The sequence below is a fragment of the Urocampus carinirostris genome, chromosome 10, assembly GCF_059441175.1.
Source record: "Urocampus carinirostris isolate Australia breed hairy pipefish chromosome 10, RoL_Ucar_1.0, whole genome shotgun sequence".
In the NCBI taxonomy this organism is placed as follows: Eukaryota; Metazoa; Chordata; class Actinopteri; order Syngnathiformes; family Syngnathidae; genus Urocampus; species Urocampus carinirostris.
The window spans coordinates 6,134,594-6,149,893 of NC_142358.1; the positions used below are offsets into that span (position 1 = coordinate 6,134,594).

General features: G+C 39.2%; 1 protein-coding gene across 8 annotated transcripts in view; it reads left to right on the plus strand.

Moving 5' to 3' along the window:
- Positions 1 to 329: 329 nt before the first annotated feature.
- nectin1b (nectin cell adhesion molecule 1b) overlaps positions 330 to 15,300 on the plus strand; it is a 385,519-nt gene continuing 370,548 nt past the window's right edge. For 7 of the 8 annotated variants that reach the window (XM_088345838.1, XM_088345836.1, XM_088345840.1 and 4 more), the window contains exons 1-2: positions 330 to 827; positions 10,321 to 10,347. In XM_088345838.1, the coding sequence (XP_088201964.1) occupies positions 773 to 827; positions 10,321 to 10,347 (82 nt within the window). In that variant the 5' untranslated portion in view covers positions 330 to 772. The remainder of the gene's footprint in view (positions 828 to 10,320; positions 10,348 to 15,300) is intronic. The other variant, XM_088345833.1, reaches the window with a different exon arrangement.

Consider the following 15,300-nt stretch of genomic DNA (forward strand, 5'->3'; position numbering starts at 1 on the left):
AGGAAGATAGGGAAGGAAAATAGGAGAGATAGAAAGAACAGTCTGAGATGAAAGTAAGGGATAAACAACAATGTTCAATATGTATACACACAGCGGATACATGTAGTTTCCTGAGGGGCCACTGTAGCTACTTTCTTGAGTTAAAAAAAAAACGTGTGAGGAGAACAAAATGAAATTATATCTAAATTAAAACCATTCGCCAGCCATTACATTTTGGCGGGCGCGTCCTCCATCCCTCCCGACCCCGCCTTCTTTTTTGACGTCACCACAAGGAGGGGACTCTCTCGCTCAGTAGCTGACTCGGTTAGTCAGTCAGTTAAGGTTGAGGAGGCAGGACGCCCGCCCGTCAGCGTTATTGCCAGGATTTGACGCCCCCCCCCTCCCTCAAGGAGAACACTGCGGATCCTTCTCCGAGCTTTATTCACTCCCACCCCCCTTGCCATCTCGGAACGAACACAAAGCAGCGACAACGAACAAGGAGAAACGGGACCAAGTGTTTGGAAACTCGCCCCGTTCCCTCCATTAGATCCCTCCACCTCACTACCTGGTTGACTTCGATGGAGAACTCAGAGAAGCGCGGAAGCGACCTGGCCAGTTGATGCTTCGAGTTTTTTGTTCGCTTTTGGAAGTAGCAGTCTAGTCCAGAGGATCCCATTTTCAATTTCTCGCCCCCAAAACCTCTTTCTGAAGTGGGATTTGCCCCCAAGTTTTATGCTCCCCCTTTGTGCGCGGTTCTAACTCCGAAGACCCCCCAAGGGAGAGTTGAGGTGCCATGGCGCAGCTGTGTGCGAGGATTTGTGTGCTCATTTTGGCTTTGCACCTTCAAGGTAAGAATTAACAAAACAATTTACGCCCTTAATGTGTTATTTAGTGCGGGTTTATATTGATGAAACTTGAAATAGTTCGCTGCAGTCCTAGAACGAAGGTGCATTAACGCAAGCGGCCGAGAGATGGCGTAGTAAACGAGGCTCCGTCAGGTTTATGGCCTGGGTGGGGGTTTTGGGGCGAAGGGTCCTGGAATGAAAGCATCCTCTGCTCTCCAGTTGTAATGGGATGAATCTTTTTAATGTAATGAAGCCCCCCTCCACCCTCACATTCTCCTTTATCCGCTTTGGAGTGGGAATAGTTGGTGGGTTGGTCGAGTCCCTCAGCCACTTGGATCGTAAGGGGCACGGTTTAATGTGGCGTGTCTTGGGCAAGTACAGCCTGGTGGCGCCCATCCCTCTCCAGGCCAGTAGTGGGAATATTATTATCTGCACCGCTTATCCCCAGTAGGGTCGCGGGGGTGCTGGAGCTCATCCAAACTATCCTCGGGCAGTGGGCAGGGGACACCCTCAACTGGTTGCCAGCCAGTCGCAGGGCACACAGGGACAGACAATTCGCTCGCTCATTTACACCTAGGGACAATTTGGACCGGCCAATTAACCTAACATTCATGCTTTGGAATGTGGGAGCAAACCCGAGTGCCCGGAGGAAACTCACAAAAGCACGGGGAGAACATGCAAACTCCACACATGAGGTTCAATCTCATGACCTCAGAACTGTGCCACACACGCGCTAACCAGTGCGTCGCCGTGCTGCCCTCAGTAGTGGGAATAGTAAATCTAAATTCAGTGATACCTCTGTACTTGACCATAATTGGTTTGGGATCAGTCGACTTGTTCAAGTACTGAAATATTGTTCTCATTCGAAGTTATGGTATCATTTTAATATGTTCTACGCATTCCAAACTAATCAAAATATAAGGAAGGAAACGTGTCCAAACAGCATTGTACACCCAAGGTAAGAACAAAGTTAGACATAAATTATACAAAATACTGATAAAACATGTCCCTTAAAACCACAATTAAGCAAAATATGAATAGACCATGTACCTAAACAACCTCAAATAAAGTACAAATAAAATGTGTACCTAAACAACCATAAATCCAAAATAGGCAAAAATACATGGATTGAAACAACCTTTAATACCAAAAATATAAATTAAATCCACCTAGCAAATAATAAATACCATAAGTGTGAATAAAACCTGTACCAAACCAACCATAAAAAAACAAAATATGAACTCAATGTCTACGTAAAAAGAACAAATACACAAATTATAAATTAAATGTGCAAAATAAATACCCCCAATATGACTGAAACATGTCCCTAAGTAATCATAAATACACACAATGTAAAAAAAAAATGTACCAAAACAACCACTATCACCTAAAATATAAAATAAATTTGTATCTAAACAACCATAAACGCCCAAAACATGTATAAAACGTGTACCTGGGCAACCATGGATAACCCAAATATTGATCAAATGTGTACCTAAACAGACATAAATACCCAAAATATGAATACAATGAGGCGGCACGGCAGGTCATTGCTTAGCGAGTCCGCAGCACAGTTCTGAGGTCATGGGTTCAAAGCCAACTACCAGCCTCCCTGTGCGGAGTTTGCATGTGGTCCTTGTGTTTGCGGGGGTTTCCTTTGAGCACTTTGGTTTCCTCCCACATTCCAAAAACATGCATGTCAGGTTAATTGGCTTGTCCATATTGTCCTTAAGTGTGAATGAGCGAGTGAGTTGTCTGTCTCTGTGTGCCCTGCGACTGGCTGGCAACCAGTTCAGGGTGTCCACTACCCAAAGACCTTACTGCGGATAATGGTGCAGGTGATGGATGGATGAAGACAATGGGTATCTAAATAACCGCAAACACCGAAAATATGAGTAAAACATGTAACTGACCAACCATAAATAAGCGAAATATTGATAAAATGTGTACCTAAACAACCATAAATACCCAAAATATGAATTCAATTGGTGTATAGATAACCATGAATACACAAAATATTAGTAAACGTGTACCTAAACAATAATAATTATTTGAATTGAAAAAAAAATATATGTATTACATTAACAATTTGTAAGCATTCTTTGTTGGCAGAAACTTGTACAGCAATAAATTCCTTAGTTTTTTTCTCTGTTTTTTCACGTTATGGATGAGTTTTTTGGGGCACATTATTATCTGTAAAAAACACAGTTAAAGACAACACATCATAATAAACTCTTAATACGATATAATGCTAATGGACCAGGCACGAATATTCAAGATGGCTGCTCATCTCACTTGATTGTGTTAGGTTGTTCGAGCTCTGACTTTTTGTTTGAACACTTCAGCAAAAATGAATTTTTGGAAGGAATACCGAGGTCTTCTAATGGAGTTTATCAACTACCAGGGTACCACTTTATATCCATGCTGCAAAGCACTGTTATTTGTAATACAGATACAAAAGGTAAACCTACAATGTCCGGCTTACCTGGTAAAAAAAAATATATATATTGTGTATTTCTCCAGGACATTTCTGTTCAATTTTCTGCCCCCACGGCAAAAACGCTACAGCCCACAGTTGCATCCATTCATAGTGTAAATGAATTCTTCTGGCAAGCCAGTACACCTTGTAGACTGATGTAGCATTGGGCGCAAGATCTCTCTTGAATTGATGCTAGCCGAACAGGGTAGATTAGCCAATATCGCCTCACGTCTTACTGTGTGGTGTTTCGGTGTTCAAGTTACGAATTTACTGCAGCAAAGATGATTTGATTTGATCTCATACAGAGATAATTGAGTACTGAGGTATTACTTTATAGATGTGTGTGCACATTAAAAGCTATTTACCTTAATAACTGTCAGTTGTGGGAGAAAATGCACATAAAGACCCCCCCCCTTCTTGTGTAAGAACCACGGAATTTTTTTTGGGGTGTGTGTGTTCTCCTTCAAGGTAAAAAACAGGGAAGATGTCGACCTTGCTCAGCGCCGTGTTTTCACTTTGATCAGAAAGAGCTGGGTGTGATTTACAGCGAGATGATCCCTTTGCTTGTGGAGAAGATCAGGATTAGTGCCATTCCTATGTTTGCCGCGTTTGAAGCTGTTAAATCGGGAGTGCATGTAAAAAACCTCTCCCAAATTCGACTTGAGGCATCTGGGGGGAAGTGGAAGAAAGAAACGGGGAGCCACAATGAGATGCTCCTCGGGACACTATTATAATCGATGACATGGTAATGGTTCTTAACGGTTTCCGATCGGGCGCGGATGACGAAGCACCTGTGAAAATGGGGATTTATTTGCAGAGCTGCTGATGTAAGAATTTTAGACGTGGTAGATGTCTCGGGTCTGCTGGGGAGGACCTCACATTTTGATTACAGTTAAGAATATAGTGTATCCCCAGTATAAGGAATGAATAATTTCTGATGTGGGCATTGTAAAGGGAAATGGCCTTATAGTGGGGGATAGAAACCTATGGGAATTAGCTGGTGCGTCCCAAACCCCTGGCACTTCAAGTAAACATATTTAAACAACAAAATCATATTTATTAAGAATAAATACAGTCTCGTATAACCGACTCTTTAAATCATTAAGCACAAGAGACTCTGAGCTGAATAAAAGAGGTAAATTGTTAGAGGTAGTTCAGCCGATGGCATATCTGCATTTTCACTAATAGCAAACAAGTTTTTGTATTATCTCTAAAGACATAACTTTACATATGCATGAACACACCAACGTTAGAAATGATTTTGGTCACTTAAAATAATTATTGATTTCAGATAGTTGGGAAAAGCTGTTAAGAGGGCTCGACATAAAAACCTTATTCCACACGGCAAACTGAAAATGTCATAAGGTGGGCCGCCGTATCCCGGGGTCTGCTATATATACACATCCTATTCTATAGCGGACAGATGTCATACATTGTTATGAACTGCTCCGAAAAATAATAAACATGAATCAACATTAATTATTAGGGATGCACTGGAATTTGTTTCCAAAAATTATCAAAAGTGCATTTTTTAAATTTTGGCCAAAAGATAAATAAAAACAGTTTGCAGAACAAACACCGCTGTAATGACATCACATCTAAAGTGAGGCAAGCCCTGCAAAGCTGGCATGCACTTAAGCAAGTCTGTACATGATGTAGCTGCTTAATTTTCATTTTGCACACAACAAATCAGTAGATGGTGGTAAAAACATGCCGGGTTTTTTTTACCAACCGGACCTTTTCTGTGTTGTTCTAGCACCCCTCCGCTTCCATGTTTTTCTCAGCCCCAAGTTAGATTTTGTTTAATGTTTACATGCTCATCTCTCATCTCATCTCATTAGCTACACGGCTTATCCTCTAGGGTCGCGGGGGTGCTGGAGCCCAACCCAGCAATCATCGGGCAGTGGGCAGGGGACACCCTGAACTGGTTGCCAGCCAATCGCAGGGCATACGGGGACAGACAACTCAATCACCCATTCACACCTAGGGACAATTTGGACCGGCCAATTCACCTGAAATGCATGTTTTTGGAATGTGGGAGGACACCCACGCAAGCACGGGGAGAACATACAAACTAGACATGAACTGTGCTGCACATGCGCTAACCACTGCGCCGCCATGCTGTGTTTACATGCTAACACTACAAATTTGTGAACCCATACTTTGTGTATGTTATCAATTTAACATGTTGAGGCCAGGTCTCTTAAATTTAGGTATGTTTTTATCAAACAATCCAGAAAATTGAGTCAAATTAACATAAGTAATATTTTGATCCATTTCGGACACAATTTGAGTCTATTAAACCCAAGATACCTGAATTGATCTTTTTCTTCATTTAATTATGTTTGGCTTGGTTGAAATGTGGATAGATAGATAACACAACTCTAAAATTTGGCTAATTTCTTCTGAAACAATTCAAAGTTGAGTCACAAGGACCCTATTTGTGAATTATTTCATTTTAAACCCACTTTGAATCTGTTTGACCCAAGTTGTGACTCCTGATATGTTTTATTTATATCACTTTATTTTGGTCACATGGTGATAGATAGATCAAACTGCTGGATGTGTCTAGTTCTGCACAAAATGACCTATAAAGTTGTGTCAAATGGATCCTAGTTGTGGATCGGTCCATTCTGGACCCTAATTGTGTCTATTGACCCAACATTTTACCGCGCACCAATCAATTAAGAGCATAATATTGGACCCGGGTAATTGCTTGGCCCACTGCCAGACCAAACCAAACGATAAGGAGGCTTTAACGACGTGTCATCACTCGGCACTTTTTTTGCAGAGTAAAGAGCGAGCTTTTTTTAATGGATAGAGGCTGCTGTCGGATTGTGCTATGCCCGACCCCCGGGGGTCAAAGGGCGTCGCTATAAATGCCCGCCCCCTTTTTTAAAGTCGTAATTGATATACAGCTTGGCCTCATTGTGGAAATACAAACAACCTAGTAGGAGGAATGGCAGGCTAGCAAGTGTGTGTGTGCCAGATTCCAAACGACAAAGCCTCACCAAAGAAATGATCGTCGCTCGTGAGTAATGGGAGCTGCTGTTGTGATTGGCCGGCCTTGCTTACCGATTTCAGTTATCCTTTGTTTTTCACGGGGGGGGGGCGCCCCAAAAAGGTCTCACGGTTGTAAAAAGTGAAAACTTATCTATTTACCACATTTTCCTCACTGTAGGGGGCACCTAAAAATCCCTATTTGGTCAGAAATTTGAGAGTGCGCCTTACAACCCGGTCCGCCTTATATTTTGCAGAATACAGCGGATAATATTGGAAATGTTTGAAGCATTTATGGGTATCTGTTACCATCTTTGGTTTTTGGGTAATACTGTATTTGAGCAATGATTGATCAAAACAATAAACATTGCTGTTTTAAATTGCAAAACCTCGGAACAACGAGTGATGATGTCACGTGAGAGTGCGAACACGTTACTTACTAGACCACTGGTGCTACAAATGACATACAACACGGCATTCAAATTTATCTCATTATCACAATTTTTTACTCACAGTGACACAACACTGTTTTGCACAGTACATTGAGAGCTTAAACAGTCTCTCCACTTCACCTGTGTGTCAATAACCTCTCAGTTTAATATGTATTTATACAAAGGGCTAAAGCGTTTATTGGTGATGATTAGCATAGCATTTGCTAGATGCACTATGCTAATCAGTGTTCTGGCACCGTGAGTAAAAACGGTTTGATGATGAGATTACCTCTAATGCCTTTTCATATGTCATTTTCACACCTGTTGATCCAGTATTAATGTGTGAGGGCTTTAACGGCTATTACTGGGGTTTGATTCCCTTGTGTACAATGCTTTGCGATTAATAATGCATTACATTAATGTGTACCCGAAAACACAGAAGCTCTTACTAGTCTCGATTTCTTGCTCCTTATAGTCCAGTGCACCTCATGTATGAAAAATATATGGCAAAAGACAATTTTTTTGTGCGTGTGCCTTATATTGTGGAAACTACGTTATTTGTTGATTACTCTATGATACATTGAAACCAGAGAACAAACTTAATTTACTGGCCCAAGCATTTGTTTAACAAATAATAGTACTCCACTTTATAAAAGTTTTCTTTTTACAAATATCGTCTGTACTGTCAAATTATAACTGTAAAATGAATCTTGCTACATAGGTTGCATTAAAGCAGGTGTCTCAAACACAGGGATGGGATGGTAGTTTGTGGTCTTAGGAAAAAACATTATTTTTTAAACGTGGTTTTGATCATTTTGAGTCGTTTTTCCGTAATTTTTCAATCGTTTTTGTTCGTTATCTGGTTAGGTTTTTCTGTTGCTATCATTTTTCAATCCGTTTTTCGTTCAATTTAATGTTTTTGAGTAATATGTTCTTTTTTTACTTTTGGCATTTCTACTTACTATTATTAGCACTTTTTCATGCTTTTTAGTAGTTTTTGTGCTTAGCTTTTTTTAATAGTTTTTGGATTTTTTACCATATTTTTCACTCCTGTTTTAGTTATTTTTCATACTTTTGAGTAGATTATTCAAATTTTTCCATTTTTGATTCATTTGTATTTATTTTCAGTGCATTTTTGGTGTCTGTTTGGTTGCATTTTTGTCATGTTTTTGGACGATTTTAATTTTTAGATTCATTTTTTGGTATTTGTTTTGATCGATTTTTTTATACAATCGTTTATTATTTTTTTAAATCAATCATTAAATGATTTCAAGACCTTTTGTTTTAACTTAATGTGATACTTTGTCGCCATCCAATGGATGTTATGGAAAACTGCATTTACCTTCCTTTAGGCAGGGGTTTGCAACCCAAAATGTTGAAAGAGCCATATTGACCCCCCCAAAAATCATGTCTCAATCTGCAAAAAAATTGAAGCCTCATATAAGGAAGGAAACACATTCCGTATCTATTATTATTTATTGGCAAATGTTAAGAATGTGTTTGTTTGTCCTTCTATAGTTTTTCCACTGTCAAAAATGTTTGGAAATGCACCAGGGAACCACTATACTGTGCCAAAGGGCCGCATGTGGCCGCAGAACAAGTTTACTGGTCAAGTTTATCAGGTCGAGAAGTTCCAATTTGTTGGCGATAGAAAGCATCCTGCTCTGCCTTTTGGTTTCCTGAGGGACTAGAGCGTTTTGTTTACATGATACGAGAAACAAATTTGGAAAAGATTTGCAGACACATAAGGTAGATTTTGCAAAGATGTATTAAGTACATGTACAACACTGACTGCAACGTCATTGACGCGCAGGCGACACAGGCAGGAAAAGGGTGGGGCGACTGTTAAGCCAATCAGAATCCAGAGCACAATGCACAACAAAAATCCTCAAAGTAACAAAACCGCAATAAGAAAATGGCAATACAGCAAGGGATTGCTATAATTTGAATCCTTCACCAGGTGGTGGTCGCGGTATGACAGCGTCTGTTTTATTTTAAAGAGAATTGCCGTGCTATCTATGATGTATAAATCAAGTCCCTTTTTGGCCCTTGATGTCGACTTACTTTCTTTTTTGGGGACTCCGGGGTCAAGCAAATAGGTGGGGGGTTCGGAGGTCAGAGGGGCCGGGCTAGCAGGTCCTGCTCTTTTTGATGGTGACTCGGTGCACATGTGTTTAATTAGCGTGCTAACTATGCACATTTTTTACCTCCGCCAAGGCCTTTTGGTGGTTTGTTAGCCATCCATATGACTCTCGCACATTGTGGAGCAGGCAGTAACTCAATCATTTTCTCTGCATTTTCCAATGCGTTATATAATTCCCCAGCAGGGTGTTTGTAAGCCCAGTTGAGCCTTGGTGGAGGTATCAGTCCTCCATAATAATACTTCGACTGATGAGTGAAATCGGTTGGTATAAATCCTGATACCGATTACATGGTGGTCAGGCCTTGGGAGAGTCAGATGCTCAGAATTCAGTTAAAAGGGTTCATATTAAGGGGATATAGGGATGAAAATAGATTATTCGACAATTAATTATCAAATTCACTGCCGATATCAATTCTGGTACTGCTTACATAGTTTTCGGGCCTTGATGGAGGTTTTCAGGTGCTTTATACTTGGTCAAAAATGATATGGATATGTGCTTTTGAAAATAGATTAATTGATTATCAAATTAACTGACAACAGACGTCGGCTGAAATCAATCTTGATTACATTTTTGGGCCTTTGATGGAGGTTTTGGGATCGTCGGAACTCAGTCTAAAGTGAAGATTACAAGAGCATGCGCTTTTGAGTATAGATTAATCCACAATCAAACGATTATCAAATTAATTGCCGACTGCATTTAGTTGATATTGATCCTTATACTGATTACCTTGTTGTCTGGCTTTGATGGAGGTTTTGAGATGCTCATACTCAGCCAAGAGGGATATGCTTTTAACAATAGATTAATCAACAAATGAGCGATTATCAAATAATTGCTCAACTAAAATTGGTTCACATCAACCCTGATTACAAGGTTCTTGGGCCCTGATAGAGGTTTTGGGATGGTCTGTACTTAGTCAAAGTTGATGAAGATAACAGTATGGGTTTGAGGAAGTTTAATCGACAATTATTCAATTATCAAATTGGAACTGAAAACGGTTAATATCAAACCTGAAACTGATTACATAGTCGTTAAGCCTTGGTGGAGGTTCTGGAATGCTCTCTACTCCATCAAAGGTGACCAAGGGATGTGGTTTTAAAAACAGATTAATCAATAATTAATCAATCTTGATTGCATGGTTGTCCGGCCTTGCCTGAGGTTTTGATATGGCCGCAACTCAGTCAAAAGTGATGAGAACAACAAGACGGGCTTTGAAAAAAAAATATTTGTCAATTATTTGATAAACAAATAACTAACAACTGAAATCTGTTGAAATTGATCCAAATAAACCAATATAATTATTCGTAACTTATTTTCATGTCAGGACTGCCTTATTATCTGTATGTTTATCAGAGAGTACCTTATTTGTCCAAAGCTGAACTTTCCCTTTTGAATTGAAACGATGAATGATCCATTTTGCTCAATTTTTTTCCTCAATTTCTTAGGAAATGATGCGTCGAGCCTTGGTAGAGGTAAGCCACGTGTTTTTTTTTTTTTGTGCTCAAAATTAACACAAAATAACAACACTTGGGCACTCTTTAAATTTGACAGTGTGTCCTTTGGTTTCCCACTGAGTGGTTTGCTGCTAGCCGCTAGCATGAGCACGTTTGCACCTGTCGACGGTGGTTTGACTTTTTTCCACTCTAACATTTTTTGAATAACTCTTCCTTCGTTTCTTTGATACCAGCATGAAGCTGTTTCTTCTTGTGCTAATTATTTGGATGGACTTCTTCCCAGGATTGAGACATTTTTACCCCTCTCTCTGTTCAGCTATTTTGAGAGTTATTCTCTGTGGGCGGCCATTTTGTGTGTTTTTGTCGGGGGAAGAATGGTAAATGGTAAATGGTCTACATTCATATAGAGCTTTCCCAGTCAATGAAGACCTCCCAAAGCGCTTTACAATGTGCTTCACACGTGCCCATTCACACAGACACTCACACACCAATAGCGAAGAAGACATCTATGTCTTTGCTTCAGCTGACAGCTAATCACATTTCACCTGTTTTCCAAAGCCGAACTGTCAATGGCACTGACTGGTAAATTGTCTATTTTTAAAATGAAAACTGTATCGAATTACATTTTGTTAGGGTGATATTTTTGCTTTAAAATGAATTTTGATGTCTGTATAGCTGTTGATGGCACTGTATGATTTATTGACGAATTTTAAAATGATGGATCAATCGAAATAACTCGATTAACTACCCAAATCAGACCACATAATGTTTTCTGCTTTAAAATGAAATGTTGACGTATATAGCTGTCAACAGTATTGTATGTTTAATTGATGTTTTTTTGAGTTGACTGATTATTCAAATTAACTTGATTAAATGTCTGGCCCATATCACATAATATTTTAGGGGTATATTTTTTTAGTTTATAATGCCTTTTTTTATTTGTATATAGCTGCATATGGCACTGGATATTGAATTGATCATTTTTAAGACGACTGATTAATCGAATAAACTCAATTAATCACCCAGTACAAATCACATAATCTTGTTTGGAAGGGGTTTTCTGCTTTAAATTGATTTTTACTTGTACATAGCTGTGAATGACATTGAATGTTCATTTGACAATTTTTAAGATTATGGATTGATCAAATTAACTCTATTAATCATTTAATCCATACCATATAAGATTGTTATGGGATGTTTTCTGCTTTAAAATTAATTTAAATTACTTTTTTCAATGGGACAGAATCTCATCTACTTTTGTCCTAAAAATAACAGGTTTTAGGCAGTAATCTCTAACTCGGCTCTTTTTTTGAGTTATTGATGATGATGAAAAATGTCTTGCCGGCTCACAAAATTGTTCCTATTTTGTTTTCTGTCCCATGGAAATATTTGATGCAAATGAGGACGTGATTTCCTCGGCTTTGGTTCGCGCCTCATCCCCTGTAATTTGCCGGTTGGCGCCAATTTGTATCAGGCGTGGACGACAGCGGCGATGCGTGGGCGAAGTCGCACGGGGATTGTAAAGCTTGATAGGCCGAGCGTGAATCCTAATTGCCGTGGTTCCGGACCTCCTCCGGGGGGCGTCGCCTCAGATGATGGATGGGCAGCGACGTTCCCGGGAGAATGGCTACAAGGCGAGTTGACAGCAGATTAAGCGGCGCTAGCTTTAGCGCGCACTCTCGGGCTACTTGGATGGAAGCGCCGGCTTTCCTCCGCTCGATCCCATTTCTCTTTGCTTGTTGCAGCGACGCTTTCAAAGTCACTCCCGGAACGCCTTGTGAAATGGAAAAGTTTAGATTCCGTTTTGTCTGCTACGACTTGCCTCGCAGTTATTTTTGAGTCTCTCAAAAGCTCACTGAGGATATTTCAAATGCTTTCTTTGCCTTTCCAAGACGGAGTTTTGCAGAACAAATTGTGCCAGGTTAGGGCAGCATTGCCGCCGATACATTAAACCAAATCGTGGCGGCGTTTTCTGATGGCTGGAGTCATTTTTAGTTGCACTTTTAGGTACTATACATTTGGCCAAGTGCTTTTTCTTTAGGTTTTAGGTGATTGTGAAGGCCGCTAATACGAACAACTGAAACACAGTTTAGCGTTGATTAAATACTTCTTAGTAGTAGCTGGTACTCTAATCTTTAAATTGAGATTGGGTATAAAATGGGCCAATGAGGATTGGGATGCTCACACTTTTTCAGCATGCAAGTTACTTAAAAAAATCAACTGAGTCAAAATATCTTAGGCAGTAGCTGGCACTATGCTACTTTTTTTTATTTTTTGGGTGAAATTCAGTCAAGAATTAGCTGATCCTTTATTTCAGGGTTGCTCATATCTTTTCAGCATGCCATCTCCTTACAAAATTACCAAGTCAAAATTCTCATTATCAGGAGCTGCTGTATTTTAAAAGCATTTAAGGTCAAATTGCTTTAATAAAAGCTACTTATAAAAATGTTTAAAAAAACGGAAATTTAAGTTGAAACAACTACTGAAGTCCCTTACCAGCAAATTACTTAATAGCCTAAACTTTTTTTGAAAATCCAGACCAAAGTATGTGTTTTTTATTGATGTTTACTACGAACTCAAAAACAATTGAGTTTTTTTTTTAGTTTGAGATAACCACGAAACAGAGAGGCCCGAGAGCATGCACTGGTTTACCTCCTGCGCATTGTAGTTCCCAATTTGAGTCATTCTTAACTATCCTTCACCATTGACATCCGTCCCTATCACACGCTCTTCCATCCAATAAATTAACAAATCTCACATCAAGAGCACAATTCACCCCTTCCATCCAACTATATTTGTGCATTCCTCTCATTCAATTTTCCACCACTTCTGCACTGCATACTGTTTTAGTCAAACGGCATTCATTCATTCTTTCCACATGTCCAAACCATTTCAGAACATTTTCATCAACCCTCTGAGGAATCTCTCTCACCAGGTCTTCTCCTTACTTCATCATTCCTTAACCTACCCAGTCACCCCACACACACTACGCAAAAATCTCATTTCAAAGACATTTAACCTCTCACGCTCATTTACTCTCAAATCCCACACCTCTGAGCCGAATAACACTGTTGGTACCACCACACCTCCATACAATCCTCATTATGCATTCATTTGCAGATATCTACGTTTGGACAATATGTTTAGCACACCCATTGCCTTGAACCTTTACCCACGCTCTTCTTCACATTTTTTTTAAACTCCACTAACAAACTCTCTGTTTCTGTTTTTTATGTTCAACTTCCAAACGATTCCAATTTTACTGTACAAAAAAATAAAAATTGACATTTTTTGAAGTAACCACAAAAGTCCCTAATACTATGAACTAATTACTTAAACCCATCTTTTAAAATCTTTCCAGCGTTCCTGACTCTAAATAAATAAGACGAATGGAAATAAATACCATTCGCTTTGTTGTCAACATATTGACGAGAAAGGTTGTCACTATGGTAACAGCCGAAGAAGCTCAAAGCAATCCTACCAGCTATTTGCAAGCCAATTAGTGTCATAAAAAAAACCTCAGTTGGCTGTCAGAATTCCTCCAACATAACTCCCGGGAAGATTAAGATCAATTTGGGAGGCATTAGATGTCTCTCAAAGGAGGCGGGACGGTCCCACAAAGACAAGACGTAGCGTTTGCGATGGAGTCGAGTCGAGCGGGATTTTAATCCCTCGACAAGAATCTGTCGGCTAAATAGAAGGGAAATTGTTGAAGGCAGATTAAACGAATCAGAAAAAAGCTCGGGGCCAGATTTGATCCCCTTCATTGATTTCCTCTTTTGACTCAATTTGCTGATTTCGTTGGTTGAATGTCAACGATTGGAAGAAGAAAAGTGTAGATGGTCCTGACGACTCCTAAAAAGGAAGGCGAGAATGAATCGCAAAAAACGAAATTGTAAGGCTGGACTTTACAACTGTCTTCGCAGTATTGCAACTATTGATTATTTCGTTAGCAATATTTTAGCAACGTTATTATATGATATATACGTATGACTTGATTGATATTTAGGTAGAGATAGAAACACAGTTATAGAGATTGAAAGAGAGATAGAGACCTAGATAGAGATAAATGGATAGATGTGGAGAGATAATGTAGATTGAATGATGCAATCCCCATGGTGTTATATTCCAATCTACAGTGAACTTTAACCCGTGGGTGTAACCAGCAGGTTTTTGAGGGTGTTCAAGCACAAATTCGACACAAGCAACGCCAAAAGTTACCGCATTCTAAGACTCTTATCCTTAACACACAACAGGATAGGCTTAAGTATGATGAAAAACGCTTGATAAAGAATAAAACCAAACAAAAATGTGAACAATGCAGCGTCAGAAATAATCCACTGCCTTGAAATGTTGCAGTCTATTTGATTCCTAGCGCTGCTCTGGAACTAGGGTCCAGGTAAATCTGGGCCATATCAGGCTCTGATTCCACTGTTCTGAAATATATTGTTTATTTTGGTACACAGAATAAGACCCAAAGAAAAAAAAGTAAGAATTAATGTGAAACTATAATTCAATTAATGTGAAAAAATATTACTTGATGCGTAATTTGCATGGGCCTTACTTACATTTAAGAGACTGTGTGTATTATGTGACTACTATATATTGCTGCACTGTGCAAGGAAGAATACAAATTATGGAGACTCAAAGTGATCAAAATGCATAGTTTTACCTCCCATTTTGTTGCCTTGTCTTTTTGAGGTTTTTCTGTTACTCGTAGCAGCAAGATGGCTGACAGTTTGTTCATGATATGTAGAATAAATGCAAATTTGGGTATTTTATTTTTTTATATACGTTCATTTGATAGTTCGTGTATTTTGGATTATTTTTTTAAATCATTATTGCTTTTAATAAATGGTTTTTTTTCTACCACTAGGAGACTCATAGTAACACAATTTTAAATTTTCATATTGTAAAACGAGCACAATACGTGGCACAATTGGCCTCGCATGTTTGATACCACTGCCCTAG